General features: G+C 43.9%; 1 protein-coding gene across 1 annotated transcript in view; it reads right to left on the bottom strand.

The window, feature by feature from the left end:
* LOC115177728 (growth factor receptor-bound protein 2) overlaps positions 1–25,242 on the bottom strand; it is a 31,848-nt gene extending 6,606 nt beyond the window's left edge. Inside the window, exons 1-2 of the mRNA XM_029738665.1 lie at positions 24,047–25,242; positions 4,026–4,123 (exon numbers count right to left, since the gene is read on the bottom strand). Of these exons, the coding sequence (XP_029594525.1) occupies positions 4,026–4,123; positions 24,047–24,124 (176 nt within the window). The 5' untranslated portion in view covers positions 24,125–25,242. The remainder of the gene's footprint in view (positions 1–4,025; positions 4,124–24,046) is intronic.
* Between the last annotated feature and the right edge of the window lie 1,257 nt (positions 25,243–26,499).

The following is a 26,499-nucleotide window of genomic DNA, read 5'->3' as shown; positions in this document are numbered from 1 at the left end:
TAGAAAAAAATAGTGCTGGCAAAACTGGTTGAAATGACGTTGTTTCAACCAGCCCTACGAAGCTGGGTGGTTTTTCCTTCTTAATTTGTAGGAAAACCAGCACTTATCAGAATTTGATTAGTTAGTTAGTTAGCGTTGACCTTTTGAGTAATCTCAAGGCGTAGGGTCATAGGCGTGACTCAATGTCATGGGAACATGGCCTTAAGCAGAGCTTGACCTCAAACCTGACCCCTGTTATTGACAGTTGTAGTGGTTGTTGTGTCTGTGGGGGAGGAGTGAGTGAAGTGCATAGTGACCAATAACACTACTAAACAATGATGTCAAAATCAGAATATCGCATCTATTTTGCATGCCAAATAGAATGAAATCAATGCAGTAAGTGAGCACCGGTGAGCCATTTAATTTGTCTTTTTGCATTTGTCCTAGTAGGTTGTAATTACAGGGAGGTTCCTGGTCTGATAACATTTTTTTTTTAAACTGGTGGAGCCTTGGGCCGAGACAATGACAACTCTGTGTGCTGCCATGGTAACCGCACCTGCTACCTACTCCTCTGGCTCTGACTGTCTGGCTCTGACTGTCTGGCTCTGACTGTCTGGCTCTGACTGTCTGGCTCTGACTGTCTGGCTCTGACTGTCTGGCTCTGACTGTCTGGCTCTGACTGTCTGGCTCTGACTGTCTGGCTCTGACTGTCTGGCTCTGACTGTCTGGCTCTGACTGTCTGGCTCTGACTGTCTGGCTCTGACTGTCTGGCTCTGACTGGTGCCCAATACCAGCAGTCAGTCACCAACCCCCATGGATACTCCATACAGAGTGTGAGTGTGTGTGTGTGTGTGTTTGCGCATGGGTGTAGTGTGTGATGGTGTGTGGGACCTCCCTTTCCTTCTGTGACTCGTCAGGTGTGGAATTTTACTGTCTAGATAAAGGTGTTATGTCACAATGTGCCAACAAAGGTGTTGCAACACAATGTTTGCCTCTATCTCCAGTGAAAGCATACACACCCTGAGCTTTATCTATATAGCTTAATTTAGCCATATAGCTTAGCCTTACCATATACTGTAGCTTATCTTAGCGATAGCATACCCTTGGCTTAGCCAATAGCCACAGCCTCTGCAGTAGATCATGTCAGTGCAGGTGAGTGCTAGCGCTAAGCCGCTTAGCTTGTTCGTTTGTGAGCTCAGACAACATGACAAAGCCAGAGGACCTGATCAACTCCAGCTGTTCCTCATGAGGGAATGATAATATAGCCAGGTTTCACATACAGCATCATCATCATCAGGGCAGAGTCCTCAAACAGTGTCACAAGCCGATAGTCACATACCCACCGGCTAGTTTTGCCTGCTGGGTAAAGATGACAGATACGAGTAGAACAAGTTCAGTCCATTACATGTGTACACACACATTGACCTGTTAGGTAGCACTAGCATCTCTGGGCCATTGGTTTCAACCCACAAGCCTTCAGTATTTAGCAATGCTATTCTTTGTGCCTGGTGTTCACACGCGAACAGGCTTAGGGATGACAGAACTCTAACCCCCTCATCCACAGTGCTCTGATCTCCATGAGGTAACACCCTGAGGTAACAGTAACACTGTGTGTAGAGAGATAATGTGGATATCCTCCTATTATCCCGGTCCTTCCTGCTTTGTGGTAGGGGAGTGCTGCTCTTTGATGTGGTCGCACTGACATCCACGGCTAGCAGGCTTCCATAAGGGAGTCTAAGCCCTTTACACACTATTGAGCCGAACCAAACCATACTGTTGTGACTTGGCTATCTTCTCCTGACATGATCCTTTCCAGCATGGTAACAGCAACCGTGGTGGATGTAACCAGGTCAAGGCCAGACCCAGAGTGAAGTGAGTACTGTTTTTTTTTTCTTCATATCCAGCCCCACCATCTGCCTGCCTGCTATCCTGGACCCTCCTCAACCAGCTGCTCCTCTATAGAGCAGGTGATTCCCTCCCTCCTGTATTTAGGCCCAGCTGACCAATCAGTCATAGGATCCTTAAAGCTAATGGACAGTCTCTTCCTGACTGCTATAATAGGGCCCTCTGTCTCTGATTGGTTGCGGTGTGAGAGCCCTCACAGCCCTGAGAGCAGGTGGCGGCGGTGGGGAAGGCGTTCTCACACAGCTGACAACTATACAGGACAAAGCCCCTCTTTGCTACTGTGTGTGTCTGTAGAATAGAAAGTACAATCCATCTCTATTTAGTGGCTACCTCAGAATAGGATCCATTTAGTGACCTTTAAGTTTATGTAGAAAGGGCAAATGTAGGACAGTTACAGTACAATCCATCTCCCATCTGACAGTTGCACAAAAGCCCTGTTGCTCGGCTGAAGTCATATTCTTTACAAAATATAGCATGTTAGAAACGGTGCCCCATATTGAAACAATAGGGCCTACAGTGCATTCGGAAAGTATTTTGACCCCTTCACATTTTCCACATTGTTACGTTACAGCCTTATACTAAAATTGATTAAATTATATTTTTTCCTCATCAATCTACACAAAATACCCCATAATGACAACCTGAAAAGTTTATATTTTTTTGCAAATTTATCAAAAATAAAAAACAGAAATACCTTATTTACATAAGTATAAAGACCCTTTGCTATGAGACTCGAAATTGAGCTCAGGTGCATCCTGTTTCCATTGATCATCCTTGAGATGTTTCTACAACTTGATTAGAGTCCGCCTTTGGTAAATTCAATTGATTGAACGTGATTTTGAAAAGGCACACACACCTGTTTATATAAGGTCCCACAGTTGACAGTGCACGTCAGAGCAAAAACCAAGCCAAGCTCAGAGACAGTATTGTGTCGAGGCACAGATCTGGGGAAGGGTGCCAAAGAAATGTCTGCAGCATTGAAGATCCCCAACAACACAGTGGCCTCCATCATTCTTAAATGGAAGAAGTTTGGAACCACCAAGACTCTTCCTAGAGCTGGCCGCCCGGCCAAACTGAGCAATCGGGGGAGAAGGGCCTTGGTCAGGGAGGTGACCAAGAATCCGATGGTCACTCTGACAGAGCTCTAGAATTCCTCTGTGGAGATGGGAGAACCTTGCAGAAGGACAACAATCTCTGCAGCACTCCACCAATCAGCTGTGCAGCGACGCTCCCCATCCAACCTGATCGAGCTTGAGAGGATCTGCAGAGAAGAATGGAAGAAACTCCCCAAATACAGGTGTGCCAAGCTTGTAGCGTCATACCCAAGAAGACTCAAGGCTGTAATCGCTGTCATAGGTGTAATCGCTGCCTTTTTTTTGTTGCTTTTTCATTATGGGGTATTGTGTGTAGATTGAGTGGAAAAAAAACTATTTAATCCATTTTTGAATAAGGCTGTAATGTAACAAAATGTGGAAAAAGTCAAGGGGTCTGAATACTTTCCCAATGCACTGTATGTTAAGTAGAGGGTATGTAGAAAGCTCTACATAGGCTATATTGGGCCAGAGGGCGATTGTGGGGGAAAACCTAATAGGTCTGACGCAGCAGAAACAGACTCTGGAATCAGGACTGACGACGCCACATGATGAGGGATTCTGGGTTGCCAAACCGACAACCCTGCGACCACATGGATCTCAGAGGCCTATAAACCACAAATCAGATCTAGAAAGCAGGGTCGCTTCCAGGCTAGCTTCCAGACCACAGCAGCAACATGAGGAGACCTTTATCCCCCTTATCTTCAGACCAGAGGAGCATTTATCCTAGCCACAGGAGTTCGCTAGACTCTGGTTCCAGTGTCTTCTGAATGGTTCTAACCATGGGAACTAGAGAAGTAAAACTGTCTATGAAGTTACTTTTCTTCTGATATTTAGCACAAATAAATGCCCTTTGGAAAAAAGACACTTGACAAACTAGTACTGGAACCAACATTAGAACCTCACAATTGATACCCCCATTTTGAGCTCCAGGTTAAACATGAAGTCATTTGGGGGAGGTGAACGCTGCCATTTTGGCTCTCCAGTTTCATGTGGACTTGTGGCAGGCTCAGATAGGGCAACTGGTATCGAAGGCTGGCTCATACTTACGGGTGTCCCTTCATTTCTATGTAGTTCTTGGGGATGAAGCCTTCCTTCCCATTCAGCTCTGCCTTGTACCAGTTCTGGTCGCATTCTTCATTCAAAACCTGAAGACACAAAACAGAGGGAAGAGAGCTGGGTCAAAGAGTCACAAATGGTTATAAGCATGGCCGTGACAAACATTAAGACCACACTATAAAAACCCACTGACATAGTGGGTACATGAAAGCCACATTTAAGGAAATATCATGCTATATTCATGCAATATCCTCTATATTCATGTATTGCCATGTACATACACTGAGTGAACAAAACATTAGGAACTGCTCTTTCCATGATAGCTTTCAGCTGGATTCACCTGGTCAGTCTATGACCCCTGATTGATGTCACTTGTTAAATCCATTTCAAATCAGTGTAAATGAAGGGGAGGAGACAGGTACAGGGTAAAAAAAATAAGGATTTTAAGCCTTAAGACATGAATTGTGTAAGACAAAAGTGCCATTGAACAGGGTATGGTAGTAGGTGCCAGGCGCACTGGATTGAGCGTGTCAAGAACTGCAACGCTGCTGGGTTTATCACACTCAACAGTTTCCCGTGTGTATCAAATCAAATTTATTTGTCACATACACATGGTTAGCAGGTGTTAATGCAAGTGTAGCGAAATGCTTGTGCTTCTAGTTCCGACCATGCAGTAATATCTAACAAGTAATCTAACAATTCCACAACAACTACCTTGTAAACACAAGTGTAAAGGAATGAATATGAATATGTACATAAAAATATATAAATGAGTGATGGCTGAACGGCATAGGCAAGATGTAATAGATGGTATGGAGTACAGTATATACATATGAGATGAGTATTGTAGGGTATGAAAACATATAAAGCAGCATTGTTTAAGGTGGCTAGTGATACATTACATCAGGATGGTAAGATGCAGTAGATGGTATAGAGTACAGTATATACATATGAGATGAGTAATGTAGGTTATGAAAACATAAAGTGGCATTGTTTAAAGTGGCTAGTGATGCATCTAATTACATCAAGATGGCAAGATGCAGTAGATGGTATGGCATACAGTATATACATATAAGATGAATAATGTAGGTTATGTAAACATTATCTAATATAAATAATATAAAAAAAGTGGCAAGTAATAAATTGATTACATCAATTTTCCCTTTATTAAAGTGGCTTGAGTTGAGTCAGTATGTTGGCAGCAGCCACTCAACGTTAGTGATGGCTGTTTAACAGTCTGATGGCCTTGAGATAGAAGCTGTTTTTCAGTCTCTCTGTCCCCGCTTTGATGCACCTGTACTGACCTCGTCTTCTGAATGATAGCGGGGTGAACAGGCAGGGGCTCGGGTGGTTGTTGTCCTTGATGATCTTTTTGGCCTTCCTGTGACATCGGGTGGTGTAGGTGTCCTGGAGGGCAGGTAGTTTGCCCCCGGTGATGTGTTGTGCAGACCTCACTACCCTCTGGAGAGCCTTCCGGTTATGGGCGGAGCAGCTGCCGTTCCAGGTGGTGATACAGCCCGACAGGATGCTCTCGATTGTGCATCTGTAAAAGTTTGTGAGTGTTTTTGGCGACAAGCCGAATTTCTTCAGCCTCCTGAGGTTGAAGAGGCGCTGCTGCGCCTTCTTCACCACGCTGTCTGTGTGGGTGGACCATTTCAGTTTGTCCGTGATGTGAACGCCGAGGAACTTAAAACTCTCCTTGGAATGGTCCAAGGACATCCAGCCAACTTGACAACTGTGGGATGCATTGGAGTCAACATGGGCCATCACTGTGGAAGGCTTTCGACACCTTGAGAGCTCTCAGAGAGACAACGACCAAACACTCTGGAGTTAGATGGGTTTTTAGGGTTGGATGGAAGAGGATTCCGGTTGATAGAACATGAATTGGATTTTAGGTGTGAGTTGGAGAAGTAGTAGTATGAGTCTTGGTGGAATTGCTCTTTCTGGATGAGTTTGTTTGAGTGAAAAATTAATTGTGTGTCTAAAGGCAACTTCTACCTAGACAGATTAGTTCAAACACATGGCCTAACACCTCCACTCTTTATTACTCTGTCTGATGCCAAACCAACTCAGCTTCAGCATGGGACTGCATCGTCTCCCACAAGCAAGACCATCATATAGAACACTGATGGGAGTGGGGCCTCCATCGTCTCCCACAGTGTCTCCACACTCTACGGTGGATGACCAGTCATCTTAGTGGAGAGAAATGGCCAGGCTCAGTCTCTTAGCCTTCGCTGGTCTCAGTAAACACCCATTAATCTTAGCTTTTTCTCGCTGTCTCTCTCGGTCTCTGCCATGGGGCTATGGCGCCACTCTTACCAGGCCACAAGTGAAATGGACTGCCACTGTAAACACAGAGGACAGGAAACAATGTGCACCAAGCAGGGTTATATTTTAGGCTTCCTAATGTAAATAATAGTGGGTTAGAAATGTATAGGCATTTGTGATGTCACATACGGGCCAATTTTAACCGTGCTAGTGATTCCTAAAATGCTTTCTGTTGTACCATGATCTTCCCCAACTCTACTACTGAGCAATTTGACGATAACAGAATGAGGCTGAGAGTCAGATGTTTCACTTTAAAATGCACGTCAAACAAAAACAATGATTGCAAAGTTAAACCATACAACTCCACGCACAAGGACGACTAACAATTTCTACTGAAAATGTTACAAAAACACATCTACTTGGCCTGTGCAGCTGCACAGTTTGGTAACAGAATTATGGTTTGTGCTGTTTGTGCCATCATTCTGTCAAACTTTGAATCTGCACTGTTCTTTAAGAAAATGGGTTTTTGTAAAATGTTCGTGGAAATTGTTAAATGCCATCCTTGTGCAAAACGTTGACTGCTTTTGTTTAACATACATTTTAAAGTGAAAAACTGGGAGTCTCAGCATCATTCTGTTACCATGGAATTACCCCACTGTTTACCATAGATATTTGTTCCAAAAATAACTATAACAAGGAACCAGTGTTGTACTAGCTGACCTCCTTTTCCTGTGGAGAGAAATCTGAATATATGCAAAATCTGCCCCAATTTCTGTTCTATTGAATTCAAATCCCCCATTGGCAGAGATGAGGGGTTTAAGACAAATAAGCAAGCATACCACACACACACACACACACACACACACACACACACACACACACACACACACACACACACACACACACAGATGAGGGGGTGGATACCCTTATTTGTTCTGAGGGATGCTGGTGTGGGTTTACTGCTGGCCTCTGACTGCTTCCCAATCTGCCAATCACACACAGTCAGCACCTCCCATAGCACGACCAGCGCAGTGTGTGTTTGGCCCATGCCTCTTTCTAACACTGGCCGGCTGTCCCTCTAAACTCCGCATGACCTCACACCCCAAAACACGGTAATAAATACTCACACAGGTTGAGAACGCAGGAGATAAACATACACAGAGAGAGAGGGGAGGGGGGAGAGAGAAAGACAGTGTGACACAGTTCCACACCCCCTCCCAGACACACACGCCCAGCTGCTCAGTACTGGTGACTCACCCAGTCTGTACCCTGGGGGCTGTGTTGGCCTGAGCAGGATTCTAAAGTGATAGCTACTGCTAGTGATGAAGAGAGGAGCGGTGCTGTAACCTTGTGAAGAGTCAGAGCCAATCCAGTCCTGACAGACACATGTAGGGCCTCTAGTATGACTGAATACTGCTCACACATGAATCTCTGAGGGAGAGAATGAGCTAATGTCTCTGTGCCAGTGTGTGTGTGTGTGTGTGTGTGTGTGTGTGTGTGTGTCTGTGGGAGTGTGCGTGGGTGTTTGCGTGGGTGAGTACATCCATGTGTGTGTGCCTGCGCAATCCCATGTCTGTGTGGAAATGTGCAACAGTGTGTGTGTGTGTGTGTGCACTGGAGGGAAGGAAATGAGGGATATAATGACAGTCCTCTCCCTCCCCTGAGCGAGGCAGGAGCTCCGGCTGCTGATAAAACTAATTACACCAATGCTAGGAAACAAGGAGCTAGTGCTGACGGAGAGAGAGAGAGAGAGAACGTAGAGGGAGAAGGAGACAAGTACACAGAAGTAGAGGCTGCATCCTGTATGTGAGTGCGTGTGGTATGGGGGTCATAACAGGTGGAACAACAGAAGGGTACTGGACTCTATACTGGAAGCAATGTGGACACTCTCCACCTTCCTTGCTGACCAGTAAGAACTAGGAACGCCCTTCACATTAACCCTTCCAACACAATCATAAGAGTAAGACGTAAGAGAAAGAGAGAGTTTCTCTTAAAACACATCTAATCCATGGTTTGGAAGGATATAACTTTGTTATCCCATTGTTTTTAATTCCTATAGAGACTTTCAGAGCATGTTATGAAAAAAAGAAAAGGCAACGTGGCCATGCATTTGGCACTATAGCAAAGTGAATTTGAGCCAGGGATTTGTTAAAGCCAAATAAAGACAAGCGCACTTCAAAGAATGAGAAACAAAACAGACTAGTAAAACCCATCCGACACGGCAATGAAGACCGTTTCAGTCAATGTCTTTTTTCTGGCTACCATTAACAGTACATTTTGTTGTACAGTACATCGTTTCATCAGTGGCTGTCTAATTCAGTTTGGACTTCCCATAACAGAGACCGGTAATGGGTTTTAAAGCTGGAAAAACATAAAACTGTCTGTCAACTTCATGAAATGAGACCACACCACTCAGTGCTATAATACAATCTGCTAGTTTGATCGCATCAGGCCTTGGGACAGAAACAGAGGTAGCCTAGCTGTCACAAAAGGCTGACTGGCTGGCGCAATGACATGCACACACACACACACACACACACACACACACACACACACACACACACGTCTCTCCTAGCTCTTTCTTCCTGTCGCATACAATGATGCATTCTCTCTCTGTCTCCACCCTTCTTGATACCCCTCTGTGTCCTGCTTCATATCCCTTTTCTCTCTCTGTACTGCCTCTCCTTCTCTCTATCCCTGTCCCCCCCATTCTGTCTCCACTTCTCTGCATTTTCTATACCCGAAGCACAATGACACTATGATATGTATAGGCTATGTCATCAGCAACCACCGTGCTAACGGAGGGTGAAGCTATAAGCGCCTGCTTCCCATTCAGCATGCAGAACCTTGGACAGTGGCTGTAGTGAATGATATATCTCAGTATGGTAATCACCTCACAGAGTGTTACTGGTCGTGGCTGAGGCACAGTCCTCTGGATGGATCTCGTTGCAAACCTCTAAGGGCGTTGATGCGGTTACATTTACAAGATCAGGCCTCGGAGTAATCTCCTTCACAGCTGCCACACACACACCATCATGATCATCCCAAATCCTCATCCTGTCATCTAAACCAGACGTGATAAGTCTTGCGATGGCCCCATTACTGCTGCAGCCGCCGTGCCCTGACCACGTGTTACAGTTTGTGTTTAGAACCACTGTGGTTTTTCAGGAGGAACGGACACCAGATGGGACTGTACGTGACATGAGATAAAGTGACCTGGGAGGAAGTACCCGGTTAACACGCGTCACCATGGGAGTGGAACACGCCTGTCAATGGCAAAACCACATAGTCAGTCAGCCCTCTCTCTCTCATGATGGACAAGGAGTAGAAGGATGGAAGAGAGGAGGAGGGAGGTAGAAGGGGAGGTGGAAGAGAGGGGTATTTTGCCACTGCATAGTGTAGTCCAGAGAGGATTGGGAAGGAATCAAACTGCATGATTATAACCTGGGATGTGAAATCAAATCGGGGCAACAACTCAGCAGACACCGTGCTCTTAAATCTAAAGCATATCCACAGGGGGTTCCTCTCCTCCGACAAGAGAGACTTCTGTGTGGTGTTTGAGTGGGGGGGGAATGTGTGTGTGTGTGTGTGAGCCTGTTCTGTATCCACAACCAGCCAGGGAACAAGGCATTCAGGGCGAATACTGTTTTCTGGTGCGTCATGAATATACATGAGATGGTAGACGAGAAGGAAGGAGAGGGAAAAATGGAGCATAATGAAAGAGAGAGAGAGAGAGAGAGAGAGAAATTCTGAGAGAGAAACACGCACACTTACACACGACACACAGGAGGTAAGCTTATCTTTCTCCCAGAGCGATAAACATCCAAGATGTCCGTGGAGGTGTGTGGAGAAACAGACGGGCGATACCTGACAGAAAACTTAATGAACTATGTGAGGGGAATCAGAGTGTGTGTGTACGCACGTTGGGAATCAGAGCAGACAAGAAAATTGATGAACTGCAGGGGGGAGCGTGCACTGAACAAAAATATAAAACGCATCACGCAACAACTTCAAAGATTTTACTAGGTTACAGTTCATATAAGGGAATCAGTCAATTTAAATAAACTCATTAGGCCCTAATCTATGGATTTCACATGACTGGGAATACAGATATGCATCGGTTGGTCACAGATACCTTAAAAAAAAGGTAGGGGCGTGGATCCGAAAGCCAGCATCTGGTGACCACCACTTGCCTCATGCAGCACGACATCTCCTTCGCATAGAGTTGTCCAGGCTGTCGATTGTGGCCTGTGGAATGGTGTCCTACTCCTCTTCAATGGCTTGTAAAGTTGCTGGATATTGGCAGGAACTGGAACCCGCTGTCGTTCACGTCGATCCAGAGCATCCCAAACATGCTCAATGGGTGACATGTCTGGTGAGTATGCAGGCCATGGAAGAACTGCGATATTCTCAGCTTCCAGGAATTGTGTACAGTTCCTTGTGACATGGGGCCCGTGCATTATAATGCTGAAACATGAGGTGATGGCAGCGGACGAACGGCACGACAATGAGCCTCAGGATCTCATCACGGCATCTCCATGCATTCAAATTGCCATCGATAAAATGCAATTGTGTTTGTTGTCCATAGCTCTTGCCTGCCCAAGCTTATTGATCAGCTTATTGATATGCCACACCTGTCAGCTGGATTGATTCTCTTGGCAAAGGAGCAATGCTCACTAACAGGGACGTAAACACATTTCTGCACAACATTTTAAAGAAATAAGCTTTTTGTGCATATGGAAAATTTCTGGGATCTTTTATTTTAGCTCATGAAACATGGGGTCAACACTACATGTTGCATTTATACTTTTGGTCAGTATATTTCTTTCCACGAAGAGGCTCTACATAAACTCACAAGAATCTGCTTTGTCTCCACAAAAACGTACAAATAGTGCTTTAAGCAGCGATTTATAGAAGCATACTGTAGGAATTGGTACAGTGAACAAAGTGGTGCATTTCCATGTACAGTACAGTGATTTGCATCTGTTTAGACCTCTGAATACAAACAACTATGACATGTCTAACATTTTCCAACCCACTGCTTTATAAAAATAGCAACATTAAGCATTGATGCATACTTTGCATAGTAACATGGTACCTAGCGTGTCTACATTATCCAAACTACTGCTTTATGAAAATAGCAACATTAAGCATTGATGCATACTTTGCATAGTAACATGGTACCTAGCGTGTCTACAACATCATCCAAACTACTGCTTTATGTAAATAGCAACACTAAAACATTGATGCATAGTAATCAATTACACTATCCTCTAGTTGGGATGAATCTTACATTGCCAGTTGCCACACATCCAAGTCTTCACTTGGATAAAGTCAGTGGTAATCGAGGCTCATTACACAACCCTCTAGTTTTCTGGGATTTTGGATGGTGCCAAGAGCCTAGCCTGTAGCAGCTGGAGCCTTGCTTTCCTGGAGAGCTGTGTGCTGTTGTGTCCCTCTCTGTCCCCTATCCTGGTTCTGCCCGGTTGGCCCCGGTCCCAGCCTCTGTTTTGGGACTAATCCATGAGGTCTATTTATCCTGTGTCGGAGGAGGGGATAAAGGGTGAGGACCGACAGCTAAACCACTAATCCAGCTACAGCACTGGGACACTTTTAACGAGATCCCAGATTGGGGCTGTCTGGATTAGAAAGAGAGAGAGACAGAGAGAGCGACAGAGGGAGAAAGAACGACAGAGAAAGAGCGACAGAGTGTGAAAGACAGACCCATTAGGTTTAGACAGGCAGTCACAACATAGCCCACTCAGACTAGAGAGAGGCTCAGTGTAGGGGACAGGCCTCTGAGGATCTAGTCTGCCCAGATGGCCCCTCTCAGACACTCTCTCCCCCTGGGAGGGCTTTCTATCGATGTCTACAAACAGTCAACAACAGTAGAGTTTCAGGGTCAGCACAGAGACAGAGAGAGAGAGAGCGACCGAGCGAGATACCTTGTGTTTATTATCTATTTCAATTGCTTTGGCAATGTAAACATATGTTTCCCATGCCAATAAAGCCATTAAATTGAGAGAGAAAGCAGAAAGCATACACACACAAACTAACCCCTCTACCCTGCTCTCTACCCTGCTCTCTGCCCTGCTCCACTGACAGGTGTAGTGAGTGGTATGACATCTACCACTTGTGAAGGAGCGCAGGGGTTACTTAGGGGAGGAATGAGTCACTCTGATACTCTGGCTGGGAAGATGAAGAGAAGATGAGTGTCCCTGGTGTATCTCTAATGCGAACCATGTCTCTCGCCTCACAGGAGACACAGCAGGCAGCCGGGCCTGGGCACGTTAGCGCTAGCATAAACAAGTTAGCGCGGTAATGCTAACTGACACAACCCAGGTGACAGACGAGCAGATGCTACAGAGGTAACTGCAACTGATCCTATTTTGAGGAGAACTATTGAGCGAGGTTACGCTTTACAAAGTGAGCGATGACAGGGAACACTGCTGGTTTGACAGTCTGCTGTCTGTCCCGTCTCTCGGTACTTGGGTGTGTGTGTGTGTGTGTGTGTGTGTGCGCTGTGGTTGCAGTCAAATTTCTTTACACGGAGGGATGGAGCATGAATTTGCACGTCCTATATAAAGTGCTAACGATGAGTCGAAATCCACTTAGCCTATGGTCTTCTTTTAGTGAAAGTGATTTACAAAAGTAAACATACTAGCAATATGCTGGCTACTGTTGGTCGTCTGCAAAAAGAAAGCTACAAAAAGACATGTAGAATTAGTCTTGGCTAGCCTACTGTAGCCATGTCGATATGTCTTTTGGACTCTTAAAGAGGCAGTGTCCTATTTTCAAATCTTCTCAAAATGACATACTTTAGAAACAAAAATATATGCAATTAATACAATTCTAAAGAATAGTGTAATGACTTACATTGCCAAATTATATTACACAGCTTTTTAATACATATAATAACCAAATGTAGCCTCTTAATAGCTGAATATAGAGAGAAAGCATGCCAACCTATAGGCCCTGCATGACCCAGTGCATTTAAAGGGATACTTCTGGGTTTTGGCAATGAAGGAAGTCGGAGTTAGTTTTAGCAAGCTAATGCTAGGTACCTACTAGCATGCTAGCAGTTACCATAGACTTCCAGCCTTTGTGTTAATGCTAGTTAGCAATTGTGCTAATGCTAGTTAGCAACTTCCTTCAAACATTCATTGCCAAGATACTGAATTATCCCTTTAAGAACTACACCATGTCCGGGCCAGTAGAAATTCTGTTCAGGCCAGTAGATTTTTGCCAGGGTCCAACGTTAACTGGACAAATTTTACCAGTGACAAAAAAAGCTAACGTTGGACCCTGGCGTGTTTCATAGTGGCGGCGCATAGGCTCTTTACTGTGCGTTGACTGACGAACAGCAAGCTTGACTTGTTTAAAGGTGTGGAAATGCCTGAAAAGTCAATCTCATTTATCCTTGCCATTCATAAATCATACAACGTAGTTACTGTATATGTCCATGGTGTCGCATCGGGACAAGTAAACTAAAGATCTCGTTTGTATTTTCGATATGAAGTCCTTTAGTACTCGCCAGACAATGATGTTAAAGTGAGTGACTCGTCAGTCGTCTACCGAATCGCATCGCTAAGAGAGCAGTTTATTTGGCTCTCTAATTTGCATACTGGTAGGCTTTGAATTGTTTTAAAAGCCATTATACTTATTTTCAAAAGATAGATATACTGTCGGTCTACTGATTTAATGAACATTTTGACAATGCTGCTTTCTGTGTGGCAAAGCCCATGTTTAACACCTGCTTCATTGTTCAATCATACCTGAAGCCTGTGGAAGTCAGACTCTTACAGGATGCATTAAAGGCTCAGTGCAGTCAAAATGAACTTGTTCCTGTGTTTTATATCATATTGCACAACAGCTGATGAAACTAACAATATAAAAGTGTGAAAATATTTTATCAGTGTTATATCCTGATTATTAGAATGTACCAGAGGCCACCAAAATAGAGCTTGTTCGGCAAAAATGTCGTAACCTGACCCTGGCTGGCTACTTTTTGGATTTGGCTGGCTACTCCATGTGCTTGTGGAAACACTGTATACGGTTGTTTAGTGGGAAGGGGCGCAGGGGTAACTTAGAGGAGGAATGAGTCACTCTGATCGGGAAGATGAGCAGAAGACGAGTCCTGTATGTTGGGGTGCCTGCCTAGCATGTTAGCACTCTAATGCCAACTGACTCACCCACGGTGATGAGAGACCAGCTGGGGATGAGTCAGCATGAGGCAACAGAGGGTCTACATAGTCCATCTTTTTGTCCCAACTAGGCAACATACCTAACCAACTGAGCTAATTGATCAGTTCAGTGATTGAATTTAACACAGCTGGTCTTCCAGGTCAGTTCAATCAAAAACATGGCACACAAGGACTAGGGTTGAGAGTCCTGTACTGTATGTTGACACACAAGGACTAGGGTTGAGAGTCCTGTACTGCATGTTGACACACAAGGACTAGGGTTGAGAGTCCTGTACTGCATGTTGGCACGCAAGGACTAGGGTTGAGAGTCCTGTACTGCATGTTGACACACAATGACTAGGGTTGAGAGTCCTGTACTGTATATTGGCAAGCAAGGACTAGGGTTGAGAGTCCTGTACTGTATGTTGGCACGCAAGGACTAGGGTTGAGAGTCCTGTACTGTATGTTGGCAAGCAAGGACTAGGGTTGAGAGTCCTGTACTGCATGTTGACACACAATGACTAGGGTTGAGAGTCCTGTACTGTATGTTGGCAAGCAAGGACTAGGGTTGAGAGTCCTGTACTGTATGTTGACACACAATGACTAGGGTTATACCAGAGAGGAAGGTTTATTCACAATACCTCCCCTTAGCCATCCCCCTCGTTTTAGAGGGTCGCTCGGTGGAGGAGTGGCACTCAAATGGAGCAACTAGTGGTAGGGAGAGCTAAATTAGGCCTAGGGAATGGGACATCACTACATCAGTTGCGCACATCAGAAACTGTCAACGAATACCACTCAATTCATTGACGACGAGCCTTGTGTTTTTCACAATGTCTGTACTGGTGGCAGTAATAGCTTTCCTTATATTTCTAATGCAATAAATACATACTTACCATATGAGCAACAAATGAGAACAGCAGAACAATATGCCCGTAACATACCCATCCTCTAGTTGTGGTTCAAAGTGGAGGAGTACTGAAGTTGGACCTTCATTCCATAGCAGTCTGACATGTAACAGTCGCATTTCCTTCGCTCAGTCACTACCAGGGGAAGTACTGTTCTGAAGTCATCAAACCGGCACTAGCCTACACTCATAGATAGAGGCTCCGTGTGGCAGATTTCTAGGCTAATCAATGGAAGATGGAATTAAAATTACAGAACTAAAAGTTCAATGAGAAGGACAGGCTACAACACCAAGAACCAACAGGTAGGCTGCTACTTAATAATCTGAATGCGAAATAAATGTACACATACATGTTATTCAATCATTGCACCCACACTGCTCGCGTGCGTCAACGAGCGTTTGCGTTGCCAAGCGCTAAAATAGAAGTCAGTTCTATTTGTGACGCTGAATGCGGTGCAAGTCCTGCCTCTCCTATCTCCTCATTGGTTTATAGAAGCATATACCCACGTGCCATCGCCTCATTGGTTATACCCACGTGGGTGATTGAAAGATGAACTGAGGTCGGTAATAACCCTTATTATGAAAGTTAGTTGCCAATCGCTATATAAAGTCCAAAGTGCAATCTAGCTAGCTAAATTGCCATTAATGTTTCATGCTTTTCAACCTGTCCCCAAATTAATATAATTGGTTCAGAGATTGTTTTGATATTTCAGCCTGCGTGTTGTGATCGCGTTTGGTGCGGGGGGACCAAATCAATTTGCGGATGCACTCATTTGGGCATGGTGTGATTTAATATAGAAAGGAATGGAAACCGCACAGTTAAAGTTATGTAGTCTCAATTAGCCTTGCTAAGCTAATTTCTCTCAGTTTGATGCAGTCAAGACAGATACTAAGTAATCAGAAGAGATGAATAACGAGCAATAAGTATACCACTGCGAGTCAACATGGTTGCCATCTCTCTCCCCCTCCCTGCTCCCCTGGTTACTCTCAGAAGCACACTACAAGGCTTCTGGAACTGCAAAATATGGTTATTTTGCTGGAATGGGTACAGAAACGGTTGTAACGGGATTGTTACATCGTAACTATTACTTCTCAGAGGAGGCAGTGGTGTCACAAAACTCATCAGAAACTCTGGGTATAGACTAGAGTTTGGGTACAACCAGAGATACTGGATATAATGACGGGATAAGTGTCAACAAATCCCTAACAATGGGATTCGTTATCCACAGAGCGGAATGGCAGGCTGTCGAGCTCCTGTCTATTCCTCTCTAGTGATTGGTGTATAGATCTCGTTATTTAATAGTTTGTAAAAAATATTAAATGAGGGGTGTTGACGTCAACCGCCTGTTTTCAATGTAGAGTGAGATGCTATGCTAACCTCATGAATATGCATAGATTGTCACAAGTTCCAACAGGGACAATTCTGATAGAAAGTGTTTTTTCTCAAAGTTGCCGGGATATCACTCGGTACACTCGTAACATGCTAAGCATTACGAAATGTCTATTAGATCAAAAAGCCTCACAATATCACAATAGCAATACATTTTTATCTTGACTAAACTCTCATTGCCCCCCATACAAAAACACTTCACTTGCTTAATAACTAATAATCTTCTAAATGTGGACAGATTTTGGGTGCAGTAAATCCTCTCGCTCCGCCTCGTCGGGCTCAATCCCAGTTACCCCCAGCCTTAGCCCTCCCCCTCCGTTTTGTGCCATCCCGCGAGTCACATCGAGTCGGAGTGGTGTTCCAATTCAACTTTGAGCGAGGGTTAGTGCTTTTGAGCCCTGTAGTTGACCCTCCAAACGATGCAAATTGACATGCAGACTTCCTATCTAGTGGTTATCAGAACTCCCATGATGCACTGTGACCCAAGTCTCTAAAGTTGCTTCAGGAAAATGGCTGGCAAAAATACTACGATGGAAGCAAACGTAAGTAATTATTACGTCATAACAAATCATGCAAAAAAAACGTACAGTTAAGAGGAATATATTAATGCAGGAAAGGATTGGTCATAAGTTAATTTACGAAAACCGCTATTTAACAAGGTGACTAGCTAACATTAGCCAACTAACCATATATTTAGCTTGCTGATGGACGTCACATTTGTATGACCTGTAATGCGTGTTGTTGAATGTTTTAGAGACTCCTGAGCAAACCAGACTGTCATCTTGTGAAACCCAGTGCAGTGGATGTAAAGAATCTAGCTTAGCTAGCTAAAACATGTACTACAAATTGATTCTACAATTTGTAAGCTTGTTTTGCTGTTCATGAAGAAATATTTCACTTCTTTATTGTAGTAACTTAACTAGGGCTGTGAAATTTGGATTGTTGACATTAAGAAAAAATCCCTAACCGAAAAGCGTTTTTCTCCCCTCACTAAATTTAAAATCACAGTGCAGTTATCACAAAACTACCACCAACAGGTCCTGATCATCATCATAAAGGAATTTGTTTTTGTTTTTTACAAATACCTAACACAACAATGCTGTTACATTTAGTAGGAGAAAAAAGCTTATATATATATATATATAAATAAATAAAACAAATGCCACTTTGGGAACCACATTAGCAAAAGTTATGGGTGTTTTCATGCACATTATGTTGATGGAATTGTGTTCTATCACGACGGCCAAATTACAGGATGGGAAAGAAGAAAATGCTTAACTTATCACACACACACCACACACACACACACCACACACACGGTTCCTGAAACAATTACGCTTTTCCTGGAATTGAAGCAAACCAGTAAATAATCTTGCAGTGAGCATTTAGCCTGTTCCCTCCAGTCCCCGGAAGTATACAAATAGAGTGAGAACAATCAATATCAGGAAGTGGCTATATTGACATCACAGTAAAGACAAATGAGGTGTGAAAAGGCAACTTGCGCATCCAAAATGGAACCCTATTTTCATATATAGCGCATGACTTTTGATTGGGCCCATAAGACTCTGGTCAAAAGTAGTGCACTATATAGGGAATAGGGAGTCATTTCAGGGTGTTGTGATAAAACTTTTGTATTTTTTAAAGCTCAGTGGAGGGAGGGAAAACAAAGCTTCTAGTTAGAAAGCCATCCGTATAGAGCTAACAGGCCAAGGTATTGTATGTTTGGTCCACATGGGAGAAGGCCGGTTTAGGTTTAATCAATGGTTAAAGCATTTGACTGGGCTTGAGATGGATCTTTGAAAGAGCACTGTAGAGAGGGTGAGAGGCTGTGTGTGGTGTGAGAGAGAGGTGAGGGAGAGGAGATGGTTGTTTCTGAGGCATTAGACAGAGCGGTGTTAGGGATCGCAGCTTTGAGGAAAAACATCATGCTGAAGAGCCCACGCTAGTCCCACTGCGGATTAGTTTAGTGTGTGTCTGTGTGCGTTTTCTAGGGTGGGCTTGACACAGTTGTGTGTGTTAATGTATCTGCTTGCATGCGTTTGTGAGGCTGAGAGTCAAGAGAAGCATTAGCTGTGACAGGAAAACATGTCTTGCTTTTCACACTGTCGGGCCATGATCACGCGCTTAGCTAAAGAGCAGTAGGGAGTGTGTTGTGGTGAGCCTCAACTACTGTAGCCCTGGAGAGAATTAAGACTGGGTGAAGTCAACCCATGCAAAATGAAACTCTGGCAAGTTGTAAGGTCTGGACATTTCTGAGCACACCTGAAAAGATAGTCACTCTTTTCTCCTGAAAGTTTAAAATCCCTCGTTCCTTAGATGTTGTCAAATCTCAGGACATTCCCAACAGAATTGGAGCAAACTCGGCAACTACCCATCCCAAACCACACAGGAGGACAAGCAGGAAAACAAGGAAGCAAGGCTCCAGGATGGCTTCAAAGCAAAGGTCCCTGAACACAGGGGTAATAAGAGCAGCCTTTGGCCTTACGACTGGGTCAGACAGTAGCAGTAAACTTTTCAAAGCTACACTGAAACAACTCTGTGTGTAATATATATATATATATATATATATATATCTCTCTCTCTCTCTGTGCACGTGTGCACTGCCAGCCCTCCAGTCAGACGAACTCATACTGTAATTAGGTCAGATTCACTTCCAAGGGTAATAAGCATCATCTATGCTGCAGTAGCCGCAGGGGGACGAGGGTGCAAAAACGTTTTTAACACCCTGCCATTGTATTGAGGGGAGTGCATGATTTGTTAGAACATCCTAACTTTACCTAGGGGGAGTGCACGATTTGTTAAAACACATGGATATTAATTCACAAACCTAACCTGATACATGATGGCTTTATGCTTGAAAATACCCTTGTTCTAAAAGTTTTTAAAGTTGTGTCCATCGTGTAGTAAGGCAACACGATACGTCTTGGGATTCGGAGCCGCTAATCTCATCAAGAAGGTTTCTCAACACTAGTCTACCTCTGTCTGCCATTCCACCCTCTCTTTCTTCATCATGCTTTGTTTTTCTGCCCTGTAATTGAAAACTCTATATACTGTAACTCTGTACACACAGTGACAGGAGATGACAAGAGTGAGCCTGGCACAGGAATGTGGGTTTACTTTAGACCTGTTCTCCCTCGGTCTTCTTTAGCACATCTAGCAGATCACATGCTCTGACATGGGACCTGCTAGTTTGTTTAGATCTTTCACTCACTCTCTTTCTGCCAGGGGAAATAAATAAACAGGGCCTCGTTCTCTCCATCAACAGTGCTTCAGTCGGCAGGATGAAGAGAACAGAGGAGAGAAATGGAGAGATGGAGGAGTGCAGCCAGCCGCATCGCTCACCTTCATTTCCTCCTTCTGGAGGACAAAGTTAAGGACGAGAGCTATGACAGAGAAGGGCAGATGGATTAATGATTGTTCTGTTCTTCTCTCAATGGGGATAGTCAATGTGGGTCTATTGTCTTTCCTTCCATCACCCTTGTCTTGACACTCATCTGGATAGAGTGGTGATTCCACCTTGTAATGGGAGCGTTGATACATTCGCCCTGTCAAAGAAGTCAGTGTCACCCACACACGCAGGTGCACACGCACCCATACACACTCATAAGTATACACGTAGAAATGCTATGGTCAAATGGCAGAAGAACCTATTATGCATGACATAAGTGACCCATAGGACGCAGCTTCTGGTGTATAAGGTCCTAAGAAACCTAGCCAGGTTAACATCCGCCATGGGAATGAGTTCAGTTCACTAGCTAGTGTTGACAGACGCTGCCTGTCCTTTACTGTACATTCACAGTACATTCCGTTTTAGCTCCCGCTGCCTCTGGCATTCTGGGAGAGTGGAGTGGAGTGCTTTCTTTCTTTCTCTCTTTATCCTTCTGTGCCTGACTGCCAGCTCGGAAAACAGACTTCTGACGTCCCTGGGTTCGCACCAAAAAGTCAAAGAGCCAAAGTGAGACCAGGCAGGTCTGAGATCTGTGCTGTATAGCCTTAGCCAAACGGCATTGACAATGGCCATAGGATTTGGCTACACAGCAAAACCTAATCTGGGACCAGGCTAAGGTGCTGCTACTTCCCTAAAAACTATTTAGCCAGACACAATCAGGTGACTTGAGACCAAAGCTGTTTGTTGTTTCCTTCTTCTCCTTTGTTTGACCAGAGTGATGCTCCATTCTCTTTGGACTTCTCTGTCAGACAGGAACCTGGTCAAGGGCTGCGTGTCTCAGATGGTTTTTCTTTCCACTCCTTGCTTGCAGGCTAAATTTAGACCTGATGCTGCCCGGCTTTTGTGCTGCGGCCTCAGTTGACAGAAAAAAATAAAGGGAGAGAGAGAAACAGAGAGACGTTGCATGCCCCAGAGCCATTGAATGTCTGTCCTGCATCAAAAAACCTCCGTAAATAAAAACTGAGGTCTCCTCTCATGCCCTTCTAAATGCATGAGAAAAACCGAGATGGTTGTGTTACTCAAGACATCAAGACAAGACTTCTGGCAGTAAGCGTTATTTATTTCTGACAACTCAATTCCAGAGAATAAACTCCTCCACCCTTTGTAAAGTGGGGGATGGGGGAGTTACCCTACATATTAGGAGGAAATAATCTCTCATCTTCACAGATTTTAAAAAATATCCACGAGGACTTAAATGTCCCCTGTATTGTAAGGGGATCTCAAGAACTGAGCTAAATCGATCATGGACATGGCACATCACACATCGGCTGGATTCTAATTCTCAGCAATTCACCAAGACAGTAGGCTTATTCCATAAGAGCTCAATTCATCAAGAGAGTAGACCTACTTCATAAGAGCCACTTGACTGAATACCATGTAACAACACTTGTGTAATAGTACATGCTGGAACAGTACTGGAGCATTGACCCAGTGCCAGAAGCTTTGAAGTGTGTGGTTAAGAAGAGGACACCTATGGGCCCCGAGAATTGTGCCAAAGAGCCCCGTTCTCCCGCCATCCTCCCTCCACGGTCAGAATTCAATTCGGAAAGGAGGGATAAGATCACTGCCGACGTTCCTGAATCCCCTCCAGATTCTCCCTCTATGAACTCAGAAGAGCCAAGACTGCGTCAGCAGAGCGTTCCCGGGAAGTTGCAAAAATGGAACTAGACAGAACCCTTTCGCAACTCCTGGCAGAGTTCATGCATGCTGCGCTACGCAGGAAGAACCAAGCAGGGAGGGGGGAGGGGGGGGGGAGGGAGAGAATAGCCTCGGGTGTAGTAGCGATTTTACCGGCAAGTTGTTGCCACACACCACATCACACTCTTGGACGATTAATATTTATGTGGTGCCTGCCGAGCGAGCAAAGCCTAAGGCCCAGGGGATGGAGCAAGCTGCCTGGCATACTCCCCATCCCCTTCTACAGTGCTGCGATAAAGAATGTTCGCTCTCCATTGAGCTTCATTTCTGTGAACAAATCAGCTAACACAAGAAAGAAATCTATTGATTTGGCTGTTAGAATATAGCCCGCTCCCAGATCCGTTTGTGCCGTCTTGCCAAATGCTATGGTCATTGTCACGCCGGCTAAAAGCTTGGCTAATACAGGAGTGACATTGGTTTGGCTGACAATGTACTGTACGGATAGTAAAAGTTACTTAGACTAGTGTATACTGTATGCAACATAGCCTGCACTCACATGCCTCCTATCACCGATCGGCAATCGCACCAATTGTCCTTCAGATGCTCCTCTTGGGCAATTACAGACTTGTTAAGTCGGTAGATGCTGCCAGAAACGGCGTGACAAACATGGCTTCTCTTTGAAGTGTGAAAGCCGCTGCATGATGAACTGAGGTTGACTCAGGCAACAAATTGACTGATAACTTTGTTCACCGTTTTCACAGCTCGCGGCCATATTCCTTTTAAGGCCACATGATCAGATTTGTTCCTGTTTCTAGTGTGAACATCTTCAACTGCTGTTTCTCTTGAGGAGATATGAATGTGTATTCCTGTCCTGGTTGGCCGGATCCGTTTCTGCCTCTGAACGTGGCGTTGCCGGGGTACATTGCCGGAGTAGAGGACAGAGCACAGGGCCAGACCATTCTCAAAACACCAGCTGAGAGAGGGAACTGGAAAGAAGACTGCACACAACCACAACCAGCCGTTTACCTCAGACACACACACACACACACTTCACTCTCAATCTTCTCTTTACTGCATATAGTTTTTATTACTATTTTTTGCATATGGTTTTAACCCGAACTGACACCAGTATTATGATTGCAGTGCAGGCAGTCGTGTCAGCATGCAGTTATGCCACAAAAAAGCTCAGCTATAATAGAGCTTTTATAACCATTATAGCATGTCTTGAAGCAGAGCTGTTAAAGTACAGTTCTGACACTGAAATGAAGGAGCTGTCATAATCCCAGCAAGGGAAGGGGTGTGGTTGTAAACATACTGCCAGCTCATCCTCTCTCTTTAGCTCTCCCTCTCCGTTTCTGAAGTGAGGGAAAATGTATAGAAGCCTAGGATGATACCGGAGACGTCCTGTTTCAGCATTATCACATAATCTACTTAACCACAGAAAAAGTCCAATATTGCTCAACTACTGAGGATAATGAAAGGATTCGATGGAAGAGCTTATTAAGCTTAGTTTTTAACAAACTAGGGGGAGGGTTACTTACAGTAGCATTCTGTCTCCTCTCGAAGCATTTCTTTGACAAAAATATTGTCATATAGGCTACAAAGACTAATTTTGGGGTTGCTCATTCTGGTTCTCCACACAAAATGACGACTGCATGTAAAATGTGGCGTACAGTATAGGATGCTTGTTATAGGATGTGAGAAAGAGAATTATGTCCTGCCAAAGACTACCAGTGCTATCCTTTTCCATATCTGTACGGAAACAATCGCTGAACTTTTCCTTGAAAACATGACACCGATTACCATATGACTTGCCATTGGCAATGACATTAGCTGCCCCTCATTCAAATGTGTTGGAACCAAAGGACAACACCCCTACAACATGTTTATATTTATATTATATTCCCTCTCATTCTGTAGGCCTATCATAATAAATAGACCTTTAAAATCTCTTAGAAAATACTTTATTGAATATCGACCAATTAAAGTGAATTAGGGGAATTAGAGGACTTAGATAATGTCCTTAAAACCAGTGACTGTGCAGGAGTGTCTAATCTGAAGACACAAAATGACCAACAACAAAAAAGGTAACAGGCTATTGCAAATAGTGTAATAACCACAAAGGAAAAATATCTGACACATTTCTTAAGAATATAAACAGTGAAGCAATGGGCTGCTTACCTTCAACGTCTCTCCACGTTTAAAACTCAACTCATCATCTGCAGTGGCTTTGAAATCGTATTTGGCAATGGCCTCCATGGTGAGGATTGTTGGAACACCTGTATGCTGTGTTGATGAATGCACAAGTACCCTTCTGAAGTCTTTCAGTTGAGTTTAATCCTCAAAGGAAGGATGAAAATTATGAACAATGTCAGAAGAAAAAAAAAAACAGAACAGCTCCGGTCCCGTTTTCCCCTTGGTCTGACCAGTCACTCCGAGTAGCACAAATACCCTCACTCGCTTCACGCCGCTACAACCCTGTGAATAAGAACGCAGCTAGAGAACCTAAGACTATGTAGCAGCAAATGAACATTAACCAACTAGGAAAAACAATGCACTAATATGATAGCTTGTGATGTGACGCCGCGCCCATAGACAATACTAGCATTCTGACGCTCGCGCAATCAGGGGAGGAAGGATATCATCTGATTGACGTTTCCTCAAGCCAACTAACGCACATCATCTCCACAATTGACCAATCGGATGTGAGAATACTGTCATATCCAATAGGTGTTCTGTAGCTGTGCAAAACCAATGGGATTGCTAATTTACACGGTTTGTAGAGGGTTTTTGACAGGCAGATGTGGTTGATGACTCAAAACTCGAGCTAAATGTAGAATGTCTAATTTCGACTCAAAAATCGTTTTGTCTCGTACAATGTTTTCGGCCCTCTTTCCTTGCCATTAGCCAAGTCCTTCGTTTGTATACCTTTCCAGCTCCTTTGAGTGAAATATTGGGGAGTAAAAACAAAAGAGCTGCGATAGTTGTAACAATACAATAAATTATTGTTTCCAAATTTGACAAGCAACAGTTTGTTACAAAGTTAAAAGTAACCTATTTGTCACAATTGCTAAAACTACGAAATTAGACGTGTAGGCCTACTTTAGCTCCAACAGAAGAAAGATGACGAAGATACGACTTTTAGGCTATTGTTGTGCTAGTCCTACAATGTAGGTTAATTAAACAAGAATATAGGCTAAATCATTTCAAAAAAGTGGACGACGGTCCACCGGGTCTTGCTTGAAGCTAAAGTGAAACAGTTCAGGTCTCCGAAGTAGCCTAGTCCACCTACACTCATTTAATGTTACCTTGTTTTCTACTTGCTATCCCTTGGAATTATACAAAAAAACGTGTTATTAGTAGGCTATCCACTTCCTAGAACGTGAGCTCTCTATATAGGAAGCTTCCTATCGCGACATTTTGGGAATACTTCAATCTGCACAGAACTTTGCCCACTCCCCTGTTCCACTGCTCCGCCCGCCCTCTCTCTCTCGCTCTCTCTCTCTCTCTCTCTCTCTCTCTCTCTCTCTGCAATTCAAAGGGCTTTACTGGCAGGGGTAACATGTTTAGATTGCCAATGCAAGTGGAATAGAAAATAAACAAAAGTGAAATAAACATCATAAATTAACAGTAAACATTAAACTCTCAAAAGTTTCTTAAAGAATAGAGACATTTCAAATGTTATACTTTTGGCTATGCGCAGTGTTGTAACAATGTGAAAATAGTTTAAGTACAAAAGCAAAAATAATTAGACAGATGAATATAGTTTGTATTTTGAAACAGATTTTTTTGCTTCACTGGATGCCCTTTTGTAGCAACAGGTCACAAATCTTGCTGCTGTGATGGCACACTGTGGTATTTAACCTAATAGATAAGGGAGTTAATCAAAATAGGATTTGTTTTGAAATTCTTTGTGGGTCCGTGTAATCTGAGGGAAATACGTGTCTCTAATTGGCATTGGCAATGCTCCTTTTATGGACACATCACTGCACTCTATACTCCTCTGTAAACTGGTAATCTCTGTATACCCGTCGCAAGACCCACTGGTTGATGCTTATTTATAAAACCCTCTTAGGCCTCGCTCCCCCCTATCTGAGATATCTACTGCAGCCCTCATCCTCCACATACAACACCCATCTGCCAGTCACATTCTGTTAAAGGTCCACAAAGCGCACATCCCTGGGCCGCTCGTCTTTTCAGTTCGCTGCAGCTAGCGACTGGAATGAGCTGCAACAAACCCTCAAACTGGACAGTTTTATCTCAATCTCTTCATTCAAAGACTCAATCATGGACTTACTTACTGACAGTTGTGGCTGCTTCACGTGATGTACTGTTGTCTCTACCTTCTTGCCCTTTGTGCTGTTGTCTGTGCCCAATAATGTTTGTACCCTGTTTTGTGCTACTACCATGTTGTGCTGCTGCCATGTTGTGTTGCTTCCATGTTGTTGTCATGTTGTGTTGCTGCCATGCTATGTTGTCGTCTTAGGTATCTCTTTATGTAGTGTTGTGTTGTTGCTCTTGTCGTGATATGTGTTTTGTCCTATATTTTTATTTAATTTATTGTTAATACCAGCCCCCGTCCCCGTAGGAGGCCTTTTACCTTTTGGTAAGCCGTCATTGTAATTACAAATTTG

This window comes from Salmo trutta, chromosome 38 (genome assembly GCF_901001165.1).
Source record: "Salmo trutta chromosome 38, fSalTru1.1, whole genome shotgun sequence".
Taxonomy (NCBI): domain Eukaryota; kingdom Metazoa; phylum Chordata; class Actinopteri; order Salmoniformes; family Salmonidae; genus Salmo; species Salmo trutta.
The sequence above is the reverse complement of the archived record's forward strand: the minus strand, read 5'-3'. Positions and strand labels throughout refer to the sequence as shown.